Below are 23,284 nucleotides of genomic sequence, written 5' to 3' on the forward strand. Positions count from 1 at the left end.
GACAAAAAAATAATTTCATTTGAGGTTTTTTGGGGGGCTATATTATAAAAAGACTTAATTTACTTATAGAAAATATTAAAGTTTATTTGGTGAATTTAGCAAATAGTAAAAACATACATTATTTCCATATTATAGCCAATCGAGATAGAAGGGAGAAGAGGCAGAAAATAAGAGCAAAGGGAAGGAAGAGGATACATTGATTTGTTTTGAAGTCAAGGGTAGCCAAAGGAAATTGTTTCATCCTTGCCACCATTTGGAATGATTCAGAATGAGTTATCTGGTTTCACTCTCTACTAAAGTTTTTGCTAATTATTTAATCACAGGTCATTCAGCTTTAAGTGGAACAACTGTAATAACTGGGAAATAAATGCATGGTCACTTCTTGGGCTTGGATGGAATTTGATAATATTAAGTTCCTTTGACTTCATAATGCCTGCTATAAACCAAAATTAAAAAAAAAAAGCTGTGTGCCATGCTAGACTGGGTACTATACAATTTTCTAAACCAATATAATTTTTTTAAGTTTATTTACTTATTTTGAGAGAGATCATGAGAGCATGTGTGTGAGCAGGGGAGGAGCAGAGAGAGAGGGAGAGAGAATCCCAAGCAGGTTCTGTGCTGTCCGGTAGTGTGGAGCCCAATGTGGGGCTCAATCTCACAAAACCGTGAGATTATGACCTGAATTGAAAGCAAGAGTCAGACACTTAACCAGCTGAGCCACCCAGGTGCCCCCAAACCAATATAATCTGATAGGATAAATAAAATATTTCATATTATATACTATTTGTTACATGACTTTGCTTATTATAATCATTATATTGTTCCATTGTCGTCTTTCATATGCAGGTATATAAACGATCCATGGAAAATCTTTTGCCCACTCCCACAAAATCCCATTACACTTTCAACTTGCGGGATTTTTCACGTGTCATCCGGGGCTGCTTACTCATTGAAAAAGATGCTGTGGAGAGCAAACACACCATGACCCGCTTGTTTGTGCATGAAGTTCTCCGGGTGTTTTATGACCGCCTCGTTAATAACGAGGATCGATACTGGCTGTTCAATTTAATCAAAGCTGTTATAAAGGACCATTTTAAAGAATCATTTGATGGTGTCTTTTCACATTTGAGGAGAGATAATGCACCCGTGAGTATATTTAGTGATTGTATACATATTAAGTTAAAACAGTACAACAGCATGAATTGTGACAATCAACCTATCTTTAAAAAATACTGTCTCCTCTTAACAATCAAATTCTTTTCACTTCCCTCAATGATAGGTGTTTATTTTGAGAAGATTTGTCTTCAGGGGAAATATATATGTAACATAGAAGTTATTTAAAGAATAAAACCTTATATGATAAGGATTAAATGATATAATAAATGCAAAGTACTTAACATGGTGACCATCCCTTAGTAACTACTCAATAAGTGAGAGTCACTCAGAATGACTTTTCTAGGCTCTTGGGGGAAAATCTTATATAACAGAAAAATTTCTGTTCTTTTTGTTTTTTGAGGATATAATACAATTTTAGGAATTAATTGTATAAGTATATTATTTACCTCTCCATTTATTTTTTTTTTAATTTTTTTTTAACGTTTATTTATTTTTGAGACAGAGCATGAACGGGGGAGGGGCAGAGAGAGAGGGAGACACAGAATCGGAAGCAGGCTCCAGGCTCTGAGCCATCAGCCCAGAGCCTGACGCGGGGCTCGAACCCACGGACCGCGAGATCGTGACCGGAGCTGAAGTCGTATGCTTAACCGACTGAGCCACCCAGGCGCCCCTTTACCTCTCGATTTAAAAGAATTATTTAATTGATAATCATCCTATAACATAGATAAAACAAAATTTTATGTAATATTTCCTTTAATTTATTTTATAAAATGTTGAATTTTGTAACGTGTTGATTTTCATTCTATAGATATCTGAAGGAGACTTGAGAAATCTCATGTTTGGTGATTATATGAATCCTGATCTTGAAGGAGACGACAGACTTTATGTTGAAATTCCAAATATTCATCATTTTAGTGACATTGTGGAACAATGCTTAGATGAGTATAATCAAACTCACAAGACAAGAATGAATCTTGTCATTTTTAGGTACCTACATTTGGTGTTCATGGTGGAAATTGCTATTTGTAAAATTTTTCTGTGAAATATTTAAAATGTATGAAAAGATATAAAGAAAAATATTGTGGATAATCTTGTACTGGTCATGCAACTTAAGACATAAAAAATTAGAAATTTATTTGAAGTCCCTTGTGTAGTCAATCCTGTCTCTCTGCATCCCCATCATACCCTGTAGGAGTAAAAGGAACTCATGTCATGTGCTTTTTACTACACATGTGTGTTCCTGAATATATATGCACAGTCTTATTTAGCATGTTTAATTTTTTTAAAGAGTTGTCTTCTTTTTTTTTTTGAGAAACAGAGCCTGAGCAGGGCAGGGGCAGAGAGAGGGAGATAGAATCTGAAGCAGGCTCCAGGCTCTGCTCTGATCTGTCAGTACAGAGCCCAATGTGGGGCTCAAACCCGCAAACTGGGGAATCATGACCTGAGCTGAAGTCAGATGCTTAACTGACCAAGCATGTTTATAACTTTTATAAATAATATACTGTATACATTCTTCAGGTTTTTTCCATATTGTTTGTGAGAGTCACAACAAATGAGTTTTTACTACTAACACAATGTGGTCATTCTTCTGAGATGGACTTTTAGGTGACTTTCTAGTTTTTGCAGTTATAAAAAAAAAGATTTGAATATTCATGTCTCTTTGGGTACATGTGTTAGAATTTCTCTAGGTTATATTCCTAAAAGTGAAATTATTGTATTATGGTGTGTAAGGATCTTCTACTTTACTAAGTTTTGCTGAAGTATCTTCAAAAATGATTAAGAGTTTCCATTGTTCTTCACCCTTGCCAACACTAGGATTGCCAGACTTGGTAACTTTTGCCAATCTAAAGGAGAGTGGAATGGTATCTCACTGTGGCTCCAATTTTAATTTCCCTAATTACTAATGAGGCTGGGTCTTCACAGAAATTAATTTTGTAGATAACTGATTTTCCATTTCTCACATATAAATCCTAGTATTAAAAGATTGAAGAGGGGTTCCTGGCTAGGTCAGTTGGTAGAGCGTGTGACTCTTGATCTTGGAACTGTAGGTTCAAGCCTCACGTTGGGTGTAGGTATTACTTAAAAAAAAAATCTTAAAAAAAGATTGAAGAGATGTTTTTAACAAAAACAGTGATATGCTTTCAGTATAAGTGGTTACAACTGCATTTCATTTCTATAATTTGTACATTACAGTTCCTGAATTTGTACTTTAGTTTTCCTTTGCATCAAATGATTCAATGGTAACATCTTTTGAAAAACCGCACTTTTTGACGATTATCTCTTTAAAATTAGGGTAATAACATGGGATAGCAAAGTTCATCCTTCCAAGAATATAAAATAATAGTTACCTGTAAATATACATTTACATTCGTATTTTCAAGTATAATAATATTGATATCTCATAGGTATGTATTGGAACATTTATCACGAATATGTCGAATTCTAAAGCAGTCAGGTGGAAATGCCTTGCTTGTTGGACTTGGAGGCAGTGGTCGTCAATCTTTAACCCGTCTGGCTACATCCATGGCAAAAATGCAGATTTTCCAACCAGAAATTTCTAAAAGCTATGGTATGAATGAGTGGAGAGAGGATTTGAAGGTAAAATTATGAAGAAACCTAGTGTCTAAAATAATTATCAGTGCTGTGAAGAGAGAGCCAACCTGTATAGTTGTGTGCTGACTACGTTGGTGATGATGATAATATTATCCATAGAGCAGTAACTGTGTGTGCTGAGCACTGCTCTAAGTGCTTTAAATATGCGATCTCATTCTGTAGGTACAACAATTCAGTGAAGCAGGTATGGTTGTCTCTGTATTACTGCTGAAGAAACTGAAGTTGAGGGAAGGTATCCACAGCAGAGAAGGATTTATCATTTGTCTTTTCCACTGCAGCTGCTGATTCTATCTTTATTCTAGTTCAGAGAGGTCTCATTTCCGATAAATGTATGTTTTCCAGCAGATTGTTAAACGTGAACCCTGATGGTGATGATGATGTCATTAATGTTGCCCAATTAATGTTGCTTTCCCAGTAACCAATAGAATAGTGGGGTAGATGCCTGGGGCTTCATCCTCACATGCCTCACATCCCTCACAGAAGGGAGATGATGCAAAATGAAAAATAGAAAGATTGATGGACTTTTTTCACTTACACTCACCCTCACATATGAAGTTTCTATAGCCTAAAAGTTAGCCTAGAGAGCTGGATATGGAAGTGGTAGAATCCAAGCTGATATCAAAGAGGTTTACTTAGACACAGAGCAAAAAATTACAGTATTTCTTTTTCTGCTCTCACTTTAGAGGAAAATTTTTGATACATTTACTACCAAATGAACTAACAGATTGAGAAAGCAGCCTTCTTCAGTAGATAGAACATAGACTTTAAAGTTAGGCAGATTCAGTTTTAATTACTGCTTTGCATGTTTTGTTAGCTATCTTGAGCATGTTACTAAATCTATTTGTACTTTAATTTTTCATTTTTAAATGTTTATTTTTGAGAGAGAGAGAGACAGAGAGAAACAGAGCATGAGTGGGAGAGGGGCAGAAAGAGAGGGAGACACAGAATCCAAAGCAGGCGCCAGGTTCTGAGCTGTCAGCACAGAGTCCGACACGGGGCTCGAACCTGTGAACTGGGAGATCACGACCTGAGCCGAAATCGGACAGTTAACTGAGCCACCCAGGCGCCCCACTTCATTCATTTTTGAGAATTTATTTTAGGTTATACAATTTGTTGGCATACAATTGTTAATAGTATTCTACTCTATTAATTAATTAATTAATTTATTTATTTATTATTTTTTTAATTTTTAATTTTAGAGTGAAAGGAATGCACACAAGCAGGGGAGAGGGGCAGAGAGGGAGAGAGAGAATTGTAAGCAGGCTCCACACAGCGTGGAGCCTGACACAGGCTTGATCCTATGACACTGAGATCATGACCTTAGCCAAAATCAAGAGTCAGACCCTCAAACAACAGAACCATCCATGCTCCCTCTTATAATCCTTTTTAATTTTTGTAGCATGGGTTGTAATGTCCCCTCTTTCATTTCTAATTTTAGTTATTTGTATCTTCTTTCTTTTTTCTTAATCTTGCTAGATTTTATTAATTTTGTTGGTTAAAAAAAAACCCTCTAAGTTACACTGATTTTTTTTTTCCTACTGATTTTTTTAATCCCCTATTTTGTTTACCTCTAATCTTTATTGCTTCCTTTTTCTTGCTAGCTTTGGATTTGGTTTATTCAATTTTTGAGGTTCTATGAGATGTAAAATTAGACTGTTGACTTGAGATCTTTCTTCTGTTTTGATGTGTTTGCAGCTATAAACTTCCCTCTTAGCACTGCTTTTGCTGCATTTCCTAAGTTTTGGTATGTTGACTTTTCATTTTCATTTGTTTCAAGAAATTTTCTAATTTCCCTTGTGATTTCTTCTTTGATCTATTGTTTAATAGTGTGTTGTTTAATTGACATGAATTTGCAGATTTTCCAGTTTTCCTTCTGTTGATTCATAGTTTCATTCCATTGTGATTAGAACAGGTACTTGATTTGGTATCAGTTTTCTTAAATTTGTTAAGACTTGTTTGTGGCATAATCTGTCCTGGAGAATGTCCTATGTGCATTAGAGAAGAAGGTATATTCTGCTCTTGTTGGGTAGAGTGTTCTATATATGTCTGTCAGGTCTAGTTTGTTTATAGTATTGTTCAAATACTCCTTTTCCTTATTGACATTTTGTCTGGTTCTTCTAGCCCTTATTAAAAGTGAACGTTGAAGTTTCCTCCTATTGTGTTGCTATTTCTCCCTTCAATTCTGTCATTGTTTCATATATTTAGGGGAAGAAAAATTAAGTTTATTTATTTATTTTGAGAGAGAGAGAGAGCACGAGCAGGGGAGGGGCAAAGAAAGAATCCCAAGCAGGTTCTGCACTGACATCATGGAGCTTGACAAGGGGCTCGAACCCAGGAACCATGAGATCATGACCTGAACTGAAACCAAGAGTCAGATGCTTAACCAGCTGAGCCACCCAGGCACCCCTGCTTCATATACTTAGTAGCTCTGCTGTTTTGTGCATAAATATTTATAATTGTTACATCTTCCTGATGAATTGACCCTTTGATCATTATGTAATGTTTCCTGTCTCTTGTAACAACTTTTTACTATTTTGTCTGGTATTAGTATAGCTGCCCTGCTCTCCTCTGGTTACCATTTTCATGGAACATCTTTTCCATTATTTCACTTTCAACCAATGGTGTGCCCTTCGGTCTAAAGTGAGTCTCTTCTAGGCAGCATATCATTGGGTCCTGTTTTTAAAATCCATTCTGCAAAACTATATATTCTGATTGGGGAATTTAATCCATTTGCATTTGAAGTCGTTGCTAATAGGGAAGGATTTACTGTTGGTGTTTTGTTTGTATTTGGCTTTTTTTTTTTTTTCTCAAGTTAATTAACATACAGTGTAGTCTTGGCTTCAAGAGGAGAATACAGGGATTCATCCCATACATATAATACCCAGTGCTCATCCCACCAAGTGCCCTTCTCAATGCCCATCACCCATTTTCCCTACCCCCGTCAAACCTCAGTTTGTTCTCTGTTTTTAAGAATCTCTTATGGTTTGCCTCCCTCTCTGTTTCAGTCTTATTTTTCCTTCCCTTCCCCTATGTGTATTTGGCATTTCTGAATGTTTGTACCTTTTTCGTCCCTCCTTTGCTCTCTTACTGCCTCCCTTTGTGGTTTGTTGATTGTTGGTAGTGACATGCTTTGACTCCCTTCTCATTTATAGAATATACACAAAACTAGATTTTTGGGGAGGGGGAGGGAGTTACTATTGTGATTACATAAGATATCCTAAAGTAGTAATCTATTTTAAACTTGTAACAACTGCAATCACATACAAAAACTACTCCTTTACAAAACGGACACACAAAACCTACTCCTTTACATCTGCCCCCCCTTTATGTTTTTGATGTCACAAATTATGTCTTTATAGAGTGTGTACTCATTAACATAAAGGTTTATAAAGGTTTTTGTGCTTTTGTCTTCTAGATTCTATACAGGAATTATTTTTTTTTAATGTTTTTATTTATTTTTGACACAGAAAGAGCATGAGTGGGGGAGGGGCAGAGAGAGAGGGAGACACAGAATTTGAAGCAGGCTCTGGGCTCCCAGCTGTCAGCACAGAGCCTGATGCAGGGCTTGAACTCACGGACTATGAGATCATGACTGGAGCCGAAGTTGGACGCTCAACCGACTGAGCCACCCAAGCGCCCCTCTATACAGGAATTAAAAGTGAATTTATACACTAAAATCACAATAATACAGAGTTCTATATTTGTCCATATGTTTACTGGAGAACTTCATATTTTCATATGGCTTTGTGTTGCTGTCTAGCATCCTTTCTTTCTGTTTATTAATGTTTATTTATTTTGAGAGAGAGAGAGAGTGTGTGTGCGTGCACATGGGTGTGCTCAAACAGGAGAGGCACAGAGAGTGAGGAAGAGAGAGTCCCAAGCAGGCTCCATGCTCAGTGTGGAGCCCGACATAGGGCTCAATCCCACAACCATGAGATCATGACCTGAGCCAAAATCAAGAGTCAGTTGCCAGACTGAGCCACCCAGGCGTCCCTAGCATCCTTTCATTTCAACTTGAAGGACTCCCTTTAGTATTTCTTTATTTTTAAAAATTTTTTTGAAGGTTTTAATTTAAAAATTTTTAAAAAATTTTTATTTTAGAGAGAGTGTGTGTGAGCAGGGCAGAGGGGCAGAGGGAGAGAGAATCTTATGACCCTGAGATCATGACCTGAGCCAAAACCAAGAGTAAGACACTCAACTGACTGAACCACCCAGGCACCCCTCCCTTTAGCATTTCTTGAAGGGCACATCTAGTGTTAATGAATTTCCTCAGCTTTTATCTGAGAAGATCTTAATTTCTTTATAGTTTTGAAGGACAGTTTTTCCAGATACAGTATTCTTAGTGGACAGATTTTTCTTTTCTTTCAGCACTTTGAATATATTATCCTACTCCCCTCTTGCCGAGGTTTCTGCTAACAAATATGCTGGTAATATCATGGAAGCTCCCTGTGTGTGATGCATTGTTTTTCTCTTGCTGTTTTCAAGGTTCCCTTTTTATTTGTGACTTTCAACAGTTCAATTATAATGTGTCTTATTGTGTGAGTCTATTTGGGTTTATTTTAGTTGGAGTTTGTTGAACTGCTTGATTTTTAAAATTTTTTTTAAATATTTATTTGGGAGAGAGAGAGAGAGCATGAGCAGGTGAGGGGCAGAGAGAGAGAGGGAGACACAGAATCAGAAGCAGGCTCCAGGCTCTGAGCTGTCAGCACAGAGTCCAAAGCGGGGCTCAAACTCATGAACTGCAAGATCACAACCTGAGCCAAAGTTGGCTGCTTAACCGACTGAGCCTCCCGGGGGTCCCTGAACTTCTTGAATTTCTATTTCTACCTCATTTGTTCACCTCTATCCTCAGATTTGAGAATTTCTTTGAATAAGTTATCTGCCTTTTCCCCCTGTCTTTTCTTTTTCTTGCTCCCATAATGTGTATCCCATTATGTATGTATACCATCTCACTTAGTGGTATCTCATAAGACTCTTTCTAAGTTATTTTTAAATAGTTTATATTTGTTTTGACATTCCCATTTTGTCCATGCACCATTTTCCTGACTTCCTTTAGTTGTCTATCTGTATTCTCTGTTAGCTTATTGAGCATCTTTAAAAGTTATTTTGAGTTTCTTGTTATGTAGTTCTTAGATCTGTTTTGTTGTTGTTGATATTTTAGGGCTTATTTTGTTTTTGTTTCTGATTGGGCCATGTTTCCCTGTTTCCTTGTATGTCTTGTGATCTGTTGAGTTTTGAGCACTCGATAAACTGCCACTTTTCCCAGTCTTTATAGACTGGCTTCTTGCAGGGTGGAATCTTCACCAATCACCATGTTAGAAAATCTGGGACTTCTCAGAACTTTTTTTTTTTGGGGGGGTACATCTTTTTTATGGGTTGTGCATGCGCTTTTGTGTACTCTAGTATATACAGGTGCCTTGGGCTATCTTAATTTCCTGTTTCTTCTCATGATCTGTTGGTATTGGTTTTTGTTGTATTCCACTGCCCCTGATCTCTTGCTCCCCCTGGCACCTTCCTGTGGAACTTCAGAGTCTCTGCTGCTCCATTTTGTAAGGGCACTTGCCTGTGTTTTCAGTGGCCTCCAACCTCATATCAAAACTAAGCCCTGTTCCCATAAGTGCCCTAAGACAGGTGAGACAGAAATCAGTGCCTCAGGTGGCCCCTAGACAAGCCAGAATGTTCAAAGTAATTCAACTCTATTCCTTCTGCCTTGAAGAAAAAGCTCTTTAAAAAGAAATCTGATATGATTAAATATAATACTTATTTAAAAGCTACCTTTACTAGTTTTGTTGATAGAAAAGTATTTCTAGGAACACACACCAACTTCCATATTGGAGAATGACTTTTATGGGAAAGGCATAATTTTGTATATATTAACATTCAGCATTTATTTAAGTGATATGATTTATTTAAAAGATATAATCTAGAAATAGAAGTTTATTTTAAAAATCATTTGCTGGGGGTGCCTGGGTGGCTCACTCAGTTAAGCGGCCGACTTCAGCTCAGGTCATGATCTCACAGTTTGTGGGTTTAAGCCCCACATCGGGCTCTGTGCTGGTAGCTCAAAGCCTGGAGCCTGTTTCAGATTATGTGTCTCCCTCTCTCTGCTCCTCCCCCTCTCACATTCTATGTTTGTCTCTCAAAAATAAAATAAATAAACATTAAAAAATGTAAAAATCATTTGGGTACCTGGGTGGCTCAGTTGGTTGAGCATCTGACTTTGGCTCAGGTCATGATCTCGCGGTTTGTGACTTCAAGCCCTATGTCAGGCTCTGTGCTGACAGCTCAGAGCCTGGAGCCTGCTTCAGATTCTGCGTCTGTCTCTCTCTGTTCCTTGCCCGCTCACACTCTGTCTCTCTCCCTCTCAAAAATAAATAAAGATTAAAAAAAAAAAAAAAAATAAATAAATAAATAAATAAATAAAAATTTGCAGAGAAGTAATGCTGTTTTCACCTGAAATATATCTAGTGGAGTACTGGCAAATGTTTAACAACCAACTCTCCAGGGGGTTCAGGAGAACCTCTGCCATTTGACAATTTCTGTGGTGTAAAAACTCCCACCATGGATGATTGAAACTCATGCATGGATGATGTCACTGAAAACAGAGCTGGGAAGAGTTCTGTGTTTGAGCACCATTATATGGTATTTTACTGTATAGACAACAATAAATTTAAATAATTTCCATAAGATAAATAGTAGTAAATATAAGAAGTGATAAGATTTATGTTTTGTTACCTTTGTTATTATAATTATAAGCTTATATAATTTAATTTTTAATGCTGTGTCTAAAAATCTTCTCACAAGTTCTGAAATTTTAACGATTAGTTCTAGCATCCTAAACAAGTCTGCTCCACTATGCCACTGAGTCCGTATCTTTATATTAATTGGGAATCTTTGGTTACAATTGACAACACAACACAAAACAAAAAACCAACTTAAGCAAAATATGGAGTAATTGGCTTACATGACAGAAGGGTCCAGAGGTAGATAGGGCATTGATATGGCCGAATTTAGGAGCTCAAATTAAGCACTCAGTAATTACTCTATCTCCTGGCACTGCTCTCCTCTATTTGGTTCCTTCTCCAACAGACTCATTCCATGAGACAACACTGTTGGCCCCTAGCAGTTTTAGATTACTGGTCTTTATATCTTCCCTCTCAGAATGACAGAGATTCCTTCTGTTTTCAAATCCATCTTAGTCCCTGAAGTAAGAATCTGATTGGGCTGTCTTAAAATCATGCCCTCCTCTGAATCAACAACTATGTCTAAAGGCTCAGGAAACTCTGACTAGTTGGGGTTTCCTACTCAGGGGATGGGAAAATTGGAGACCCTGAAAGATAGCCCCATCAGAAGTGGAAAGAGGTACCACTCTAAAATTGAGATCTCATTCTCAAAAGAAGGGAAAGGAAGGGAAAGCAAAAACAACAGATGTGTACCACATTCTGCTTACAAGTGTATTTTTATTTTAAGGTTCTATTAAGGGACGTGGGCATGAAGGGCCAGAAGACAGTCTTTCTAATCACGGACACTCAGATTAAAGAGGAAGCTTTTCTAGAGGATATTGACAGTGTGCTCAATACTGGAGAAGTACCTAACATTTTTGCTGCAGATGAAAAACAGGAAGTGATGGAGGTAAATGCTTTTTAGGGAGTGCCACTCCCAGCACAGAAATGTTCTTGTCTAGCAACTTTTTCTCTGCTCTTCAGGATAAGTACAGCTTGTGAATAGGATTTTTGTAATTAAAAAATTTAAAGTATACTATTTTAATGTATCTTTTTTTTGGTAAACTTCAAATGGCTTCTACCATAGTTATGAGATCGAATTTTTATAATTCATTTTTTCCTAATGATGGCAATTTCATCTCTTTTATTTAGTATGTCTTATGAGTGATTAGACATTTTAAATCACATCTTAGGGTTGCAAAGATAAGAAAAAATAGAACTTTGAAACACTGCTTGAATAGCTGTTATGGTTTACCACTGGTTAACAAATTTTTTAAAAATTAGTAAAGACAAGTACTAAAGTACTAAAGTAGTTTTAGTAAAACTACTTGTCTCAACAATTCTGACGTGTGAAAATCGTGCTTTGTGATTTAATAGACAAAAAAAGATAGTTGTGAAATGCCAACACGTTTGATGTCCTCCCCTTCTACCCCCATTTCTAATATCTTCCTACACAAGATCTCTACTAGTGCTTTTTCTTTCTTGTTGCTATAACTACTTTTACCCATAGAATATATCACTCATAGCTGGATGCTTCATTTCAGTTTCCAGAGATAACATCTGTAGTAAAATGGATTCACCCTAGTAGTTGAAGCACCTGCATTTCTCTTGTATGGGATGGAGCTAATATATATACATGATAGTTCCTCCTACATAGGGTTGTTGTGAGGTCTGAAGGTCAAATGAAATGAAGCATTTATGGAGCATTAGGTACTTAGAAAACCCTCAGTAAATGGTATCTTACCAGTCTGTGGCCTGGTGTGGGGAAGGAGAAAAGGAGTAAAGAAAAGATCCCACGTTTCTCTTTCATCTGGGTAATGTCAAGGATGTGGCCAAGACTGATGAAAAAATAGTGACTTTCCTGATTCATAGGAAAAATTCATCCCTTTACTCTCATCCAAGAAATAGCCACCCCTGGGGAGTGGGTATTCCTAAGCTTTGCTAAACTTTCCTGTTCACTTTAGCTATTTATTTTTTCATCTTGTCACGTTGCTACAAAACTTTTCCATTGCTTCAGTATTTTGTTTGAAAAGATAAATAAAATTGATAAACCTTTAATTTTTTTTGAAAAGATAAACAAAAATGAGAAACCTTTATTTTTTCAAGATTGGTTTAATATTTTTTGAAATTTAAATCCAAATTATTTAACATATAGTGTGATAATAATTTCAGGAATAGATTTTAGTGATTCATCACTTACATATAACACCCAGTGCTAATCCCAACAAGTGTCCTCCTTAATGCCCTTACTCCTTTAGCCCTTTCCCCCACCCAGCACCCACCAGCAACCTTCAGTTTGTTCTCTGTACTTAAGAGTCTCTTAGGATTTGTCTCTCTCTCTGTTTTTATATTATTTTTGCTTTCTTTCCCTTATGTTCATCTGTTTTGTATCTTAAATTCCACATATGAGTGAAGTCATATGATATTTGTCTTTCTCTGGCTGACTAATTTCACTTAGCATAATACACTCTAGTTCCATCTACATTGTTACAAATGGCAAGATTTCATTCTTTTTGATCGCTGAGTAATATTCCAGTGTGTGTGTGTGTGTGTGTGTGTGTGTGTGTGTGTGTGTACCACATCTTTTTTATCCATTCATAAGTCGATGGACATTTGGGCTCTTTGCATACTTGGGCTATTGTTGATAGTGCTGCTATAAACATTGGGGTGCATGTGCCCCTTTGAAACAGCATATCTGTATCCCTTGGATAAGTACCTAGTAATGCAATTTCTGGGTCATACAGTAGTTCTATTTTTAATTTTTTGAGGAACCTCCATATTGTTTTCCAGAGTGGCTGCACCAGTTTGCATTCCCTGACCAGCAGTGCAAAAGGGTTCCTCTTTCTCTGCATCCTTGCCAACATCTGTTGTTGCCTGAGTTTGTTAATTTTAGCCATTATGACAGGTGTGAGGTGGTATCTCATTGTGGTTTTGATTTGTATTTCCCTGATGATGAGTGATCTTGAGCATCTTTTCTTGTGTCTGTTAGTCATCTGGATGTCTTCTTTGGAAAAGTGTCTATTCATGTCTTTTGCCCATTTCTTCACTGGATTATTTGCTTTTGGGGTGGTAAGTTTGAGAGATTCTTTATAGATTTTGGATATTAACCCTTTATCTGATATTGTTATTTGCAAATATCTTCTCCCATTCTGTCGGTTGCCTTTTAGTTTTGATAATTATTTCCTTCACTGTGCAGAAACTTTGTATCTTGATGAGGTCCCAATAGTTGATTTTTGCTTTTGTTTCCCTTGCCTCCAGAGACATGTTGAGTAAAAAGTTCCTGTGGCCAAGGTCAAAGAGGTTGCTGCCTGTTTTCTCCTCTAAGATTTTGATGGTTCCTGTCTTACATTGAGGTCTTTCATCCATTTTGAGTTTATTTTTGTGTATGGTGTAAGAAAGTGGTCCAGGTTCATTCTTCTGCATGTCGCTGTCCAGTTTTCCCAGCACCATTTGCTGGAGAGGCTATCTTTTTTCCATTGGATATTCTTTCCTGCATTGTCAAAGATAAGTTATCCATACTTTTGTGGGTCCGTTTCTGGGTTCTCTATTCTGTTCCATTGATGAGTGTCTGTTCTTGTGGCAAAACCATATTGTCTTGATGATTACAGCTTTGTAATACAGCTTAAAGTCCAGAATTGTGATGCCTCCTGCTTTGGTTTTCTTTTTCAGGATTGCTTTGGGTATTTGGGGTCTTTTCAGGTTCCATACAAATTTTAGGATTGTTTGTTCTAGCTCTGTGAAGAATGCTGGTGTTATTTTAATAAGAATTGCTGCTTCAGTATTTTTTTGTGGTATGATCCAGCAGTGACCTTAAGAACTTCTTTCCTTCACATTCCAAGTCTAGGAACATCATATCAATTCATCCACAAAGAAGTAGCCATAGTTAGAATTCAAGAGTACTGAAATACATCCCTGTTTCTCTTTGCTTTATGCTGACCTTTTTTTTTTTTTTTAATTTTTTTTTCAACGTTTATTTATTTTTGGGACAGAGAGAGACAGAGCATGAACGGGGGAGGGGCAGAGAGAGAGGGAGACACAGAATCGGAAACAGGCTCCAGGCTCTGAGCCATCAGCCCAGAGCCTGACGCGGGGCTCGAACTCACGGACCGCGAGATCGTAACCTGGCTGAAGTCGGATGCTTAACCGACTGCACCACCCAGGCGCCCCTATGCTGACCTTTTAAAATAGAAAAGGTAAGGGGCACCTGGGTGGTTCAGTCAGTTAAGTGTCTGACTCTTGGTTTTGGCTCAGTTCATGACCTCATGGTTCATGAGTTTGAGCCCCATGTTGGGGTCTGCACTGACAGTGTGGAGCCTGCTTGGGACTCTCTCTCTCCCTCTCTCTCTGTCCCTCTCCCACTCACTTGAGTGCATGTGTGCATGCACATGAACACACACACACAAACACACACACTCTCTCAAAATAAATAAACTTATTAGAAAAATAAAGTTGAAAAGGTAATATGAAAGAAGTTCTATAATTTCTTTCTATACTCTGTACTATCCTGTACATCCCCCTTTGAAGACTAGGTCTTAGGCTCTGCTTACTTTATCCCTCTGACAAAGATTTTAGTTTTTTTTTTTTTTAATTTTTTTTTTTTAACGTTTATTAATTTTTGAGACAGAGAGAGACAGAGCATGAACGGGGGAGGGGCAGAGAGAGAGGGAGACACAGAATCGGGAGCAGGCTCCAGGCTCTGAGCCATCAGCCCAGAGCCCGATGCGGGGCTCGAACTCACGGACCACGAGATCGTGACCTGAGCTGAAGTCGGACGCTTAACCGACTGAGCCACCCAGGCACCCCACAAAGATTTTAGTTTAAACCTCACTTCTGATAACTGGCCTGTATGGCTTGGACTTGACCCTGCTTAGAGAATACCTTTTAGACATGTCAGCACATGTCTCTGACTTCAGCAATAGAGTTCCAGCCACAGACCTCCTTTCCAGACTATTTTTTCCACTGTTCTATTTGCCTTCCTCGCAGAATTAAATTATTTCAGTGTCTTCCTGAATAAAACAGTGACTTCTTAAAAAAAATTTTTTTTAAGTTTGTTTATTTTGAGAGAGAGAGCAAGCACAAGCAGGGGAAGGGCAGAGAGAAGGAGAGACAGGATCCCAAATAGGCTCCATGCCATCAGCACAGAGCCCAGTGTGGGGTTTGAATGCATGAACAGTGAGATTATGACCTGAGCCGAGATCAAGATTCAGACTCTTAATGGCCTCTGTCACCCAGGTGCCCCAAAACAGGGACTTCTTATTCGCCACACTTACTGATATTTTCTCATTTCCTTTTTACAATTCTCATTCATATTTCATGTAATTCATTATTCTCTTAAGTTTTTATTTTTATATACTTAGAGAGAGAGAGCACACGTAGGGGTTGGGCAGAGAGAGAGGGAGAGAGAGACTCCCAAGCAGTCTTCATGTTCTGATAGAGCCTGACACAGGGCTTGATCTCACAAACCGTGAGATCTATTCTTTAACTTATACTAAGGTTCACTCTTTGTGTTGTACATTCTATGGGTTTTGACAAATGAATATTGATGTGTATTCACCATTAAGTGTCATACAGAATAGGTTCCCTGACATAAAAATGCAATGAGTTCCACCTATTTATGTCTCTCTTCCTCCCCTGAACCCCTACCAACCTCTGCTCTTTTTTATGGTCTCCATAATTTTAGCTTTTCCAGAATGTTACATAGTTGGAATCATACAGTATGTAGCTTTTTTAGATTGGCTTCTTTCAGTTAACAGTCTGCATTTAAGGTTCTTCCATATCTTTTTATGGCTTGATAGCTCATTTATTTTTTATCACTGAATGGTATTCCATTGATTGAAAGTATCACAGTTTATTTATCCATTTACCTATTGGAGGACATCTTGGTTGCTTCCAAGTTTGGGCAATTATGAATGAAGCTGCTATAAACCTTTGTGTGCAGGTTTTTGTGTGAACATAAGTTTCAATTCTATCCCTTGACTGTTGTGAAATTTTACTCCATTTATCTAATTTTTTCAGTAGCTGCTCATTTTCTTACACCCCTGAATCAGTCCTGTTCACAAAATATATGCGTGTGGGGCGGGGGGGTGGGGGTGGGGGGGGACTATTCTCCTACAGACAGCTTACCTACTTAGAAGCATTAACCATTATTTCTATGTAAATAACCCCCATACCTAAATTACCATCCTAGCTCTTTTCGCCAACTTTTGTTCTGCAGTTACAACCATATATTACCTTTCTCTATTTGCATCTCGAGTATTAACTCAGACTTAATGCAGGTAGACCACCTGAACATAATTTTGTAGACTAACACTGATCATAATAATCATAATTTGAGAATTACTCTCATAATGTATATACAGAGTCAATTTATAATTTTCCATGAAGATAGATATCCCATAAAGCAGAACATATCTACAATAGAGAATTCTTTGAGAAATCAATTCCTTGCAGTAGCAACAGAACTTATATGATCATTGTGACCATTCCTTATATCTGCTATCAAAACATTTTTTAAAATCTATTTATAAGATAATTTATTGACTATGACATTTTTTTGTGCTCTGAACAAGGAGAAAGGCAGGATATGAAGTAAAAGCTAACAGTCACTTAACTATGCAGCAAGAACTATTGCATGTGTTCATGTGTAATAACTCAATTGATCCTTCAACAACTCTCTGATATAGGTACTCTTTTGGCCATTTTATAGATGAGGAAATTAGGTTACAGAGAGGTTAAATAACCTGCCCGAAGGGCACATAGGTAATAAACTGCAGGCTGTGACCTGAATTCAAGAAGTTTGGTTTTGGAACCATGATGCCCAAAGTCGTGTAGAGATAAAGAAAGTTAAAAGTCCCCCATAATCTCATTATCAGACAACCCTATTAACATTTTTTAAATATAACAATGTTGTAAGAATAAAGTTAGAGTTCAAATAGCATAAAAATGTCCAGAATGAAAAAAAAGAATGATACAAACCAAAAAAAAGTCCAAAACAAAAAGTGAAAGCTTTCTTCTCATACTCCCCCTTAAGTCCATCTCACCAAAAGTAACTATTGTTAATAGTTTCTGTGATTACTTTCATAAACCGGTGTGTATGTACTCACACATGCACCTATGTATTCTTTTAACAAAGATCATATTACACACTGTTGCATAACTTGTTTTCTTTTCACTTATTTTATCTTGCTGATCTTGCCATAGCACATTCATCAATGCATTTCATTTAACAGTTGTATAAAATTTACAACCTATGAATGCTTTATAATGTTTTTAACTGGACACTTCGGTTGTTTAGGTTTTTCCTCTTAGAAGCAACGTTGAATTATAGTCCTATACATATATCATGGTGAACTTTTTGTGAGTACCTTTATAAGTTAAATTCTTGACAGATATTTATTTTCAAATTATAGAATTATGGAGTTGGAAGAAGTACAAACTATATCAAAGTCACTTTATTGATATAAAAACTTTAAAGATATTTACAAGGGGAATAGTAAAAATTCTTAACATTCCGGTAGCTATTAATCTCATTATCAGATTGTCTGGTTTTGTTTACAAGGTTTTTATTTCCCTAGGGTGTTCGTCCTGTAGCTCAGGCTGGCAGTAAACACTATGAACTCAGTCCCTTGGCCCTGTTTGCATTCTTTGTGAATCGCTGCAAAGATAATCTTCATGTTGTAGTGGCCTTTAGCCCCATTGGAGATGCTTTTCGGAATCGCTTGAGACAGTTCCCATCCCTCATCAATTGCTGTACCATTGACTGGTTTCAGGTTTGTAATTTGGGGGCAGAGGGGTTGGGGGAATGGGCAACTAAATCTTTTAGAATTTTTCTGAAATCTTACTCAAGCTCTATTGATACACATTTAGCACATGTTTGTTTCTTGATTGCTTGCTCTAATGACAGGCATAGTGCTCGGTGCCAGGGACTGATAAGTCTACATGATCCCCACAAGGAGCTCACATTCTAGACTGGAAGATAGAAAAGGCAGTTGGTAAAGGAGTCATCACAATCATATAAAAGAGCTATAACCTTGGTGTGGAAAAGATGTACTTATTAAGACAGTGAATCTCTAAACTATGAAAATGAAATACATAGAGGAGGAGTGTATTAGTAACCAAGAGAATGTATTACACACACACACACACACACACACACACATACACGCACACACACATATATATGTCTAAAAAGATATATAGGTAGATCTATATCTGTTGATATTGATATCTATATCTATCTATACATGTATTTATTATAAGTAACTGGCTCACATGATTATGGAGGCTGACAAGTTCAAACATCTGCAGCCAGCAAGCTGGAGACCCAAGAGAACTAATGGTGTAAGTTCCAGTCTGAAGGCCAGCAGGCTTGAGACCCAGGAAGAGCCAATGTTTCCATTGGAGTCCAAAGGCAGGAAAAAACTGAAGGCAGTCAGGCAGAAGGAGTTCCCCTTATTCTGGGGGGGGTGTGTAGGAATGTTCAGTATTTTTATTCTCTTCAGACCTTCAATTGATTAGATGAGACCCATTCACATGAGGGAGGGTAGTCTGCTTTACTTAGTCTATTAATTTGAATATTAAACTCCTCCTAAAGCACACTTCATAGAAATATCCAGTGTAATGTTTGACCAGATATCTGGGCACCTGGTGGCCCATAGTAAAATTGACACTTAAAACTAACCATCACAAGGGTATAGTAAGTGCAAAGGGAGAACAGTGAGGCGGGCATGTCTCATTTGGGCAAATGCATATAGTTTGGTACAGGTGACTGGCACTGAGGATAGCAGGAGTTAAGCTGGAGTTTTGAGTTGGTGCCAAGTCATATGGAATTTATGAATGTGCCTAGGAATTTGGTTTTGCACCAAAGACATTGTGGGGGCATTAACATATATTTAGCTAACATATTTAGAGGAAAAAATCCAAATACTTGGAGGCTATATGGGATGGTTTGGAATAGGGCAAAACAAGAGACAGGAAGACCAACTGAGTGGACATTTCAGTCAAGCCAGCAGCAAATGATGAAGGCTGCCACTTCACTTAACCTTAAGGCAGGTTGTCACTGCCTGTGTAAGACCATAAAGTACTTATGCTCTTGAGAATAGTAGCTCATGCACCGGATGTTGTATGGAAACCAGCTTGACAATAAATTATGTTAAAAAAAAAATAGTAGCTCATGGTATCTTCTATTTAATTGTTTTATGTCCAAAAGAATGTGGACTATAGATTGACCCTGGATAATTTATTTTATTTATTTAATTAATTAATTTTTAATGTTTATATTTATTTTTGAGACAGAGCATGAGCAGAGGAGGGACAGAAAGAGAGGGAGACACAGAATGTGAAGCAGGCTCCAGGCTCTGAGCTGTCAGCACAGAGCCCGATGTGGGGCTTGAAATCATCAACTGCAAGATCATGACCTGAGCTGAAGTTGGACACTCAACCAACTGAGCCACCAGGTATCCTGGACAATTTCTTTTAAAAATAAATTTCTTTGGGGGCGCCTGAGTTGCTCAGTTGGTTAAGCGTCCAACTTTGGCTCAGGTCATGATCTCACAGTTCATGAGTTCAAGCCCCGCGTTGGGCTCTGTGCTGACAGTTCAGAGCCTGGAGCCTGCTTCAGATGCTGTGTCTCCCTCTCTCTCTGCCCCTCCCCTCTCATGCTCTGTCTGTCTTAAAAATAAATAAAACATTAAAAAAATTAAAAAAAAAAATAAGTTTCTTTGGGCATGTGGGTGGTTCAGTCGGTTGAGTGTCCAACTTCGGCTCAGGTCACGATCTCAGGGTCTGTGGGTTCCAGCCCTGTGTTGGGCTCTGTGCTGACAGCTCAGAGCCCGGAGCCTGACTCAGATTGTGTCTCCTTCTCTCTGCCCCTCCCCCACTCGTGCTCTGTCTCTGTCTCTGTCTCTCTCTCTCAAAAATAAATAAACATTAAAATAAATTAAAAATAAATTTCTGGTGCTAATTTGTTTTATTCTCTTTTACCTATTTATCAGTTGCAAAACTAGTTCTGCCTTGTTTTTTAAAATATTTTTTAATGTTTATTCAGTTTTGAGAGACAGAGCACAAGTGGGGGAGGGGCAGAAAGAGAGAAAGACACAGAATCCAAAGCAGGCTCCAGGCTCTGAGCTGTCAGCACAGAACCCGATGTGGGGCTTGAACCCACAGTCCAGGAGATCATTCATGACCTGAGCCAAAGTTGGATGCTTAACTGACTGAGCCACCCAGGCGCCCCAACTAGTTTTTCCCTTTTGAGGACTGTACATATGTTTAGCTAGTGGATATTTTAGTGTTTATACAATAATAAAAGTTGTGTGAAACAATTTTGATTTATGTAAACTGTATCTTAATATTATATCTATTAAGCAGCCAAAAACCAACCCAACTCTGTCCAACCATAAATTTTTCTTTCGTGAAATCTTATAAGGATAGTTGGCTACTTCTGAATATCTTTGTCATAACCATAGACTTTGTATTCTATTATAAGCGATTCATAGCTGTTGAGAAAATTTTTTTATTTTTAAAAATTTTTTTTTCAACGTTTATTTATTTTTGGGACAGAGAGAGACAGAGCATGAACGGGGGAGGAGCAGAGAGAGAGAGAGGGAGACACAGAATCAGAAACAGGCTCCAGGCTCTGAGCCATCAGCCCAGAGCCTGATGCGGGGCTCGAACTCACGGACCACGAGATCGTGACCTGGCTGAAGTCGGACGCTTAACCGACTGCGCCACCCAGGCGCCCCTGAGAAAATTTTTTTAAAAGAGGGAGCTGGGAGTTGCAAATAGATAAGGGAATTTAGGTGGGTAACAGAGGAATAAAGGTTTTGCAGTGAAACAGTGGGGGATAGAGGATCTGTGTCACAATGATGCTAATGGCGTTGTCTGGGGCCGGGGTCTGTGAAGTTCAGGAAGTGAGTATAAACCACTATGTGTCCCATAGCTCAGGACAGCATTGAATTTTTGGCTAGATCTTTTTTCTTTTTTCTTTTTTTTTTTTATATTTATTTTGAGAGAGAGCACACAAGTGGGGGGAAGGAACAGAGAGAGAGGGGGAGAGAGAATCCCAAACAGAGGCTCAAACTCACAAAGCATGAGATCATGGCCTGAGCCAAAAATCAAGAGGCAGACGCTTAACCAACTGAGGCACCCAGGAGCCCTGGCTAGATCTTTAGTCTCAAAGTAGTGTGTGTACTTACCAGGGGTACCAAAGAAGTTCAGATGATAAGGGAAGGAATTACTGGAATATTCATTCATTTTTGTATGAAATATTTTATATGGATTAACAGTCTACTCCTACTCAGTTTGTATGTCAGATGACCATATGTCATAGATAGTATGTAAGGTGCCCTGAGGGATCCCTGTGATAAACTGAAGATTGAAGATGTAATATAATGAAGATCTAAATGGATTTAAGAAAATGGCATAAACCAACATGAGCTAGCTTGAGCTCTGTGTCAGCCACATCTGGAGGCAAAAGCAGTGACTACTTAACAAGATCTGACAAGATAGTGGTTAGAACATGTTTAAGAAGGCTGTCTAAAATATGGATTTATACTGACCATTTAAACAACAAATCTTATCCCCAGGGCGTATCATACCTTGCAATATTAGCTCATGATGTTTTCCTGTCAGTAGCCATTTTCTACCCACTCCATCCTTGTCTATAGAATTCTGATTTTGTCTGGAAAATCACCCTCCATGTAGTCATGTATCACAGGGATTGATTTCTGCCTCGTCCAAGTCATTTTTGGTGCTCTCATGCCTCCTACTGTTGATTGGTTTATACATGAGCCTATTCATGACCTACTCCTTGCCAGTGGATCCTGAATTCAAGTCTGTTGGGAAGCTTTGGGGATTAGTGTAAGAAGAGTATAACTCTTCACTATAAGAAGTGTTACATGGTAGGAAAAGGGCCTTTTCTGTCTCTCAAACTTGTTGTTTGAGGATGTAATGTCCATAGCTGCAACAGTCCTCTTGCCACCAAGATGGGGCAAGCCCAAGGGTAAAATAAAGTACATGGAGAATGGTAGAGCAAAAGGCTGGAAAGAACTGGATCCTTGATATGACTAAGCTTCTAAATTAAGCAGCTCTGGAAGTACTCTACTTCTAGACTTCTTATTGTATACAATGATACATTCCCTCTGAAGACACAGTAAGACTGGTTTCTGTCACTGTGGCCATAAATATTCTAACTAGTACAGATAGTTATTAAACTTTCATGATTAGCAGGATAATTTAAAAAAAAAAGCACCCAGAACACAAAGATAAACCTTTGTAATGTTTTCAGTGATGTATGACTCCTATGACATTCACTTACTCTGGCATTTTACAAAAATTCACTGATCTCAATCTTTAGAAGCCTCTTTGAAAAATGTGTTAGTATAACATGAATACAATCTGTTAGTAAACTTGCATATACTGGCAGTGTGTGTTTAAAACTTTTTTTACTAATGGTGTACTAGGTCAAAAAAGTTTGAATTTCACTAGAATGGAGGGCCAGACACTGAGAAAAATTGACCTTAAAATGAATATTGTCTGACACAAAGGAAAATAATTACAAGCATCTTGTTGAATCTAAATGAAATTTGGAAAATACTCTAATGAGCAAGTAAAAATTAATTGCTCATTTAGCATAAATTATTTCATCGAATAATATTTGGAATCATTATTGACAGGTGCTGTCTTAGGTACTGAATAATGGCAGGGAGAAAAAGTCCTTTCATGGATTTTACATTTTAGTGGTCAGGGGAAACAGACAATGAACAAATGGACAAAAAAATTTACGTTGTGTACTTTTAAGTGCTAAGAAGAAAATTCAGGACCAGGAAGAGAGAAAT

General features: G+C 37.8%; 1 protein-coding gene across 4 annotated transcripts in view; it reads left to right on the forward strand.

The window, feature by feature from the left end:
• Positions 1–23,284, forward strand: part of DNAH12 (dynein axonemal heavy chain 12) — a 218,839-nt gene that overhangs the window by 117,134 nt on the left and 78,421 nt on the right. For all 4 annotated transcript variants that reach the window (XM_040454701.1, XM_040454703.1, XM_040454702.1 and 1 more), the window contains 5 exons: positions 847–1,146; positions 1,925–2,103; positions 3,522–3,714; positions 11,200–11,361; positions 18,026–18,220. In XM_040454701.1, coding sequence (XP_040310635.1) covers positions 847–1,146; positions 1,925–2,103; positions 3,522–3,714; positions 11,200–11,361; positions 18,026–18,220 — 1,029 coding nt within the window. The remainder of the gene's footprint in view (positions 1–846; positions 1,147–1,924; positions 2,104–3,521; positions 3,715–11,199; positions 11,362–18,025; positions 18,221–23,284) is intronic.

Source organism: Herpailurus yagouaroundi, unplaced genomic scaffold, assembly GCF_014898765.1.
Source record: "Herpailurus yagouaroundi ecotype Mexico unplaced genomic scaffold, PumYag 213, whole genome shotgun sequence".
Taxonomy (NCBI): Eukaryota; Metazoa; Chordata; class Mammalia; order Carnivora; family Felidae; genus Herpailurus; species Herpailurus yagouaroundi.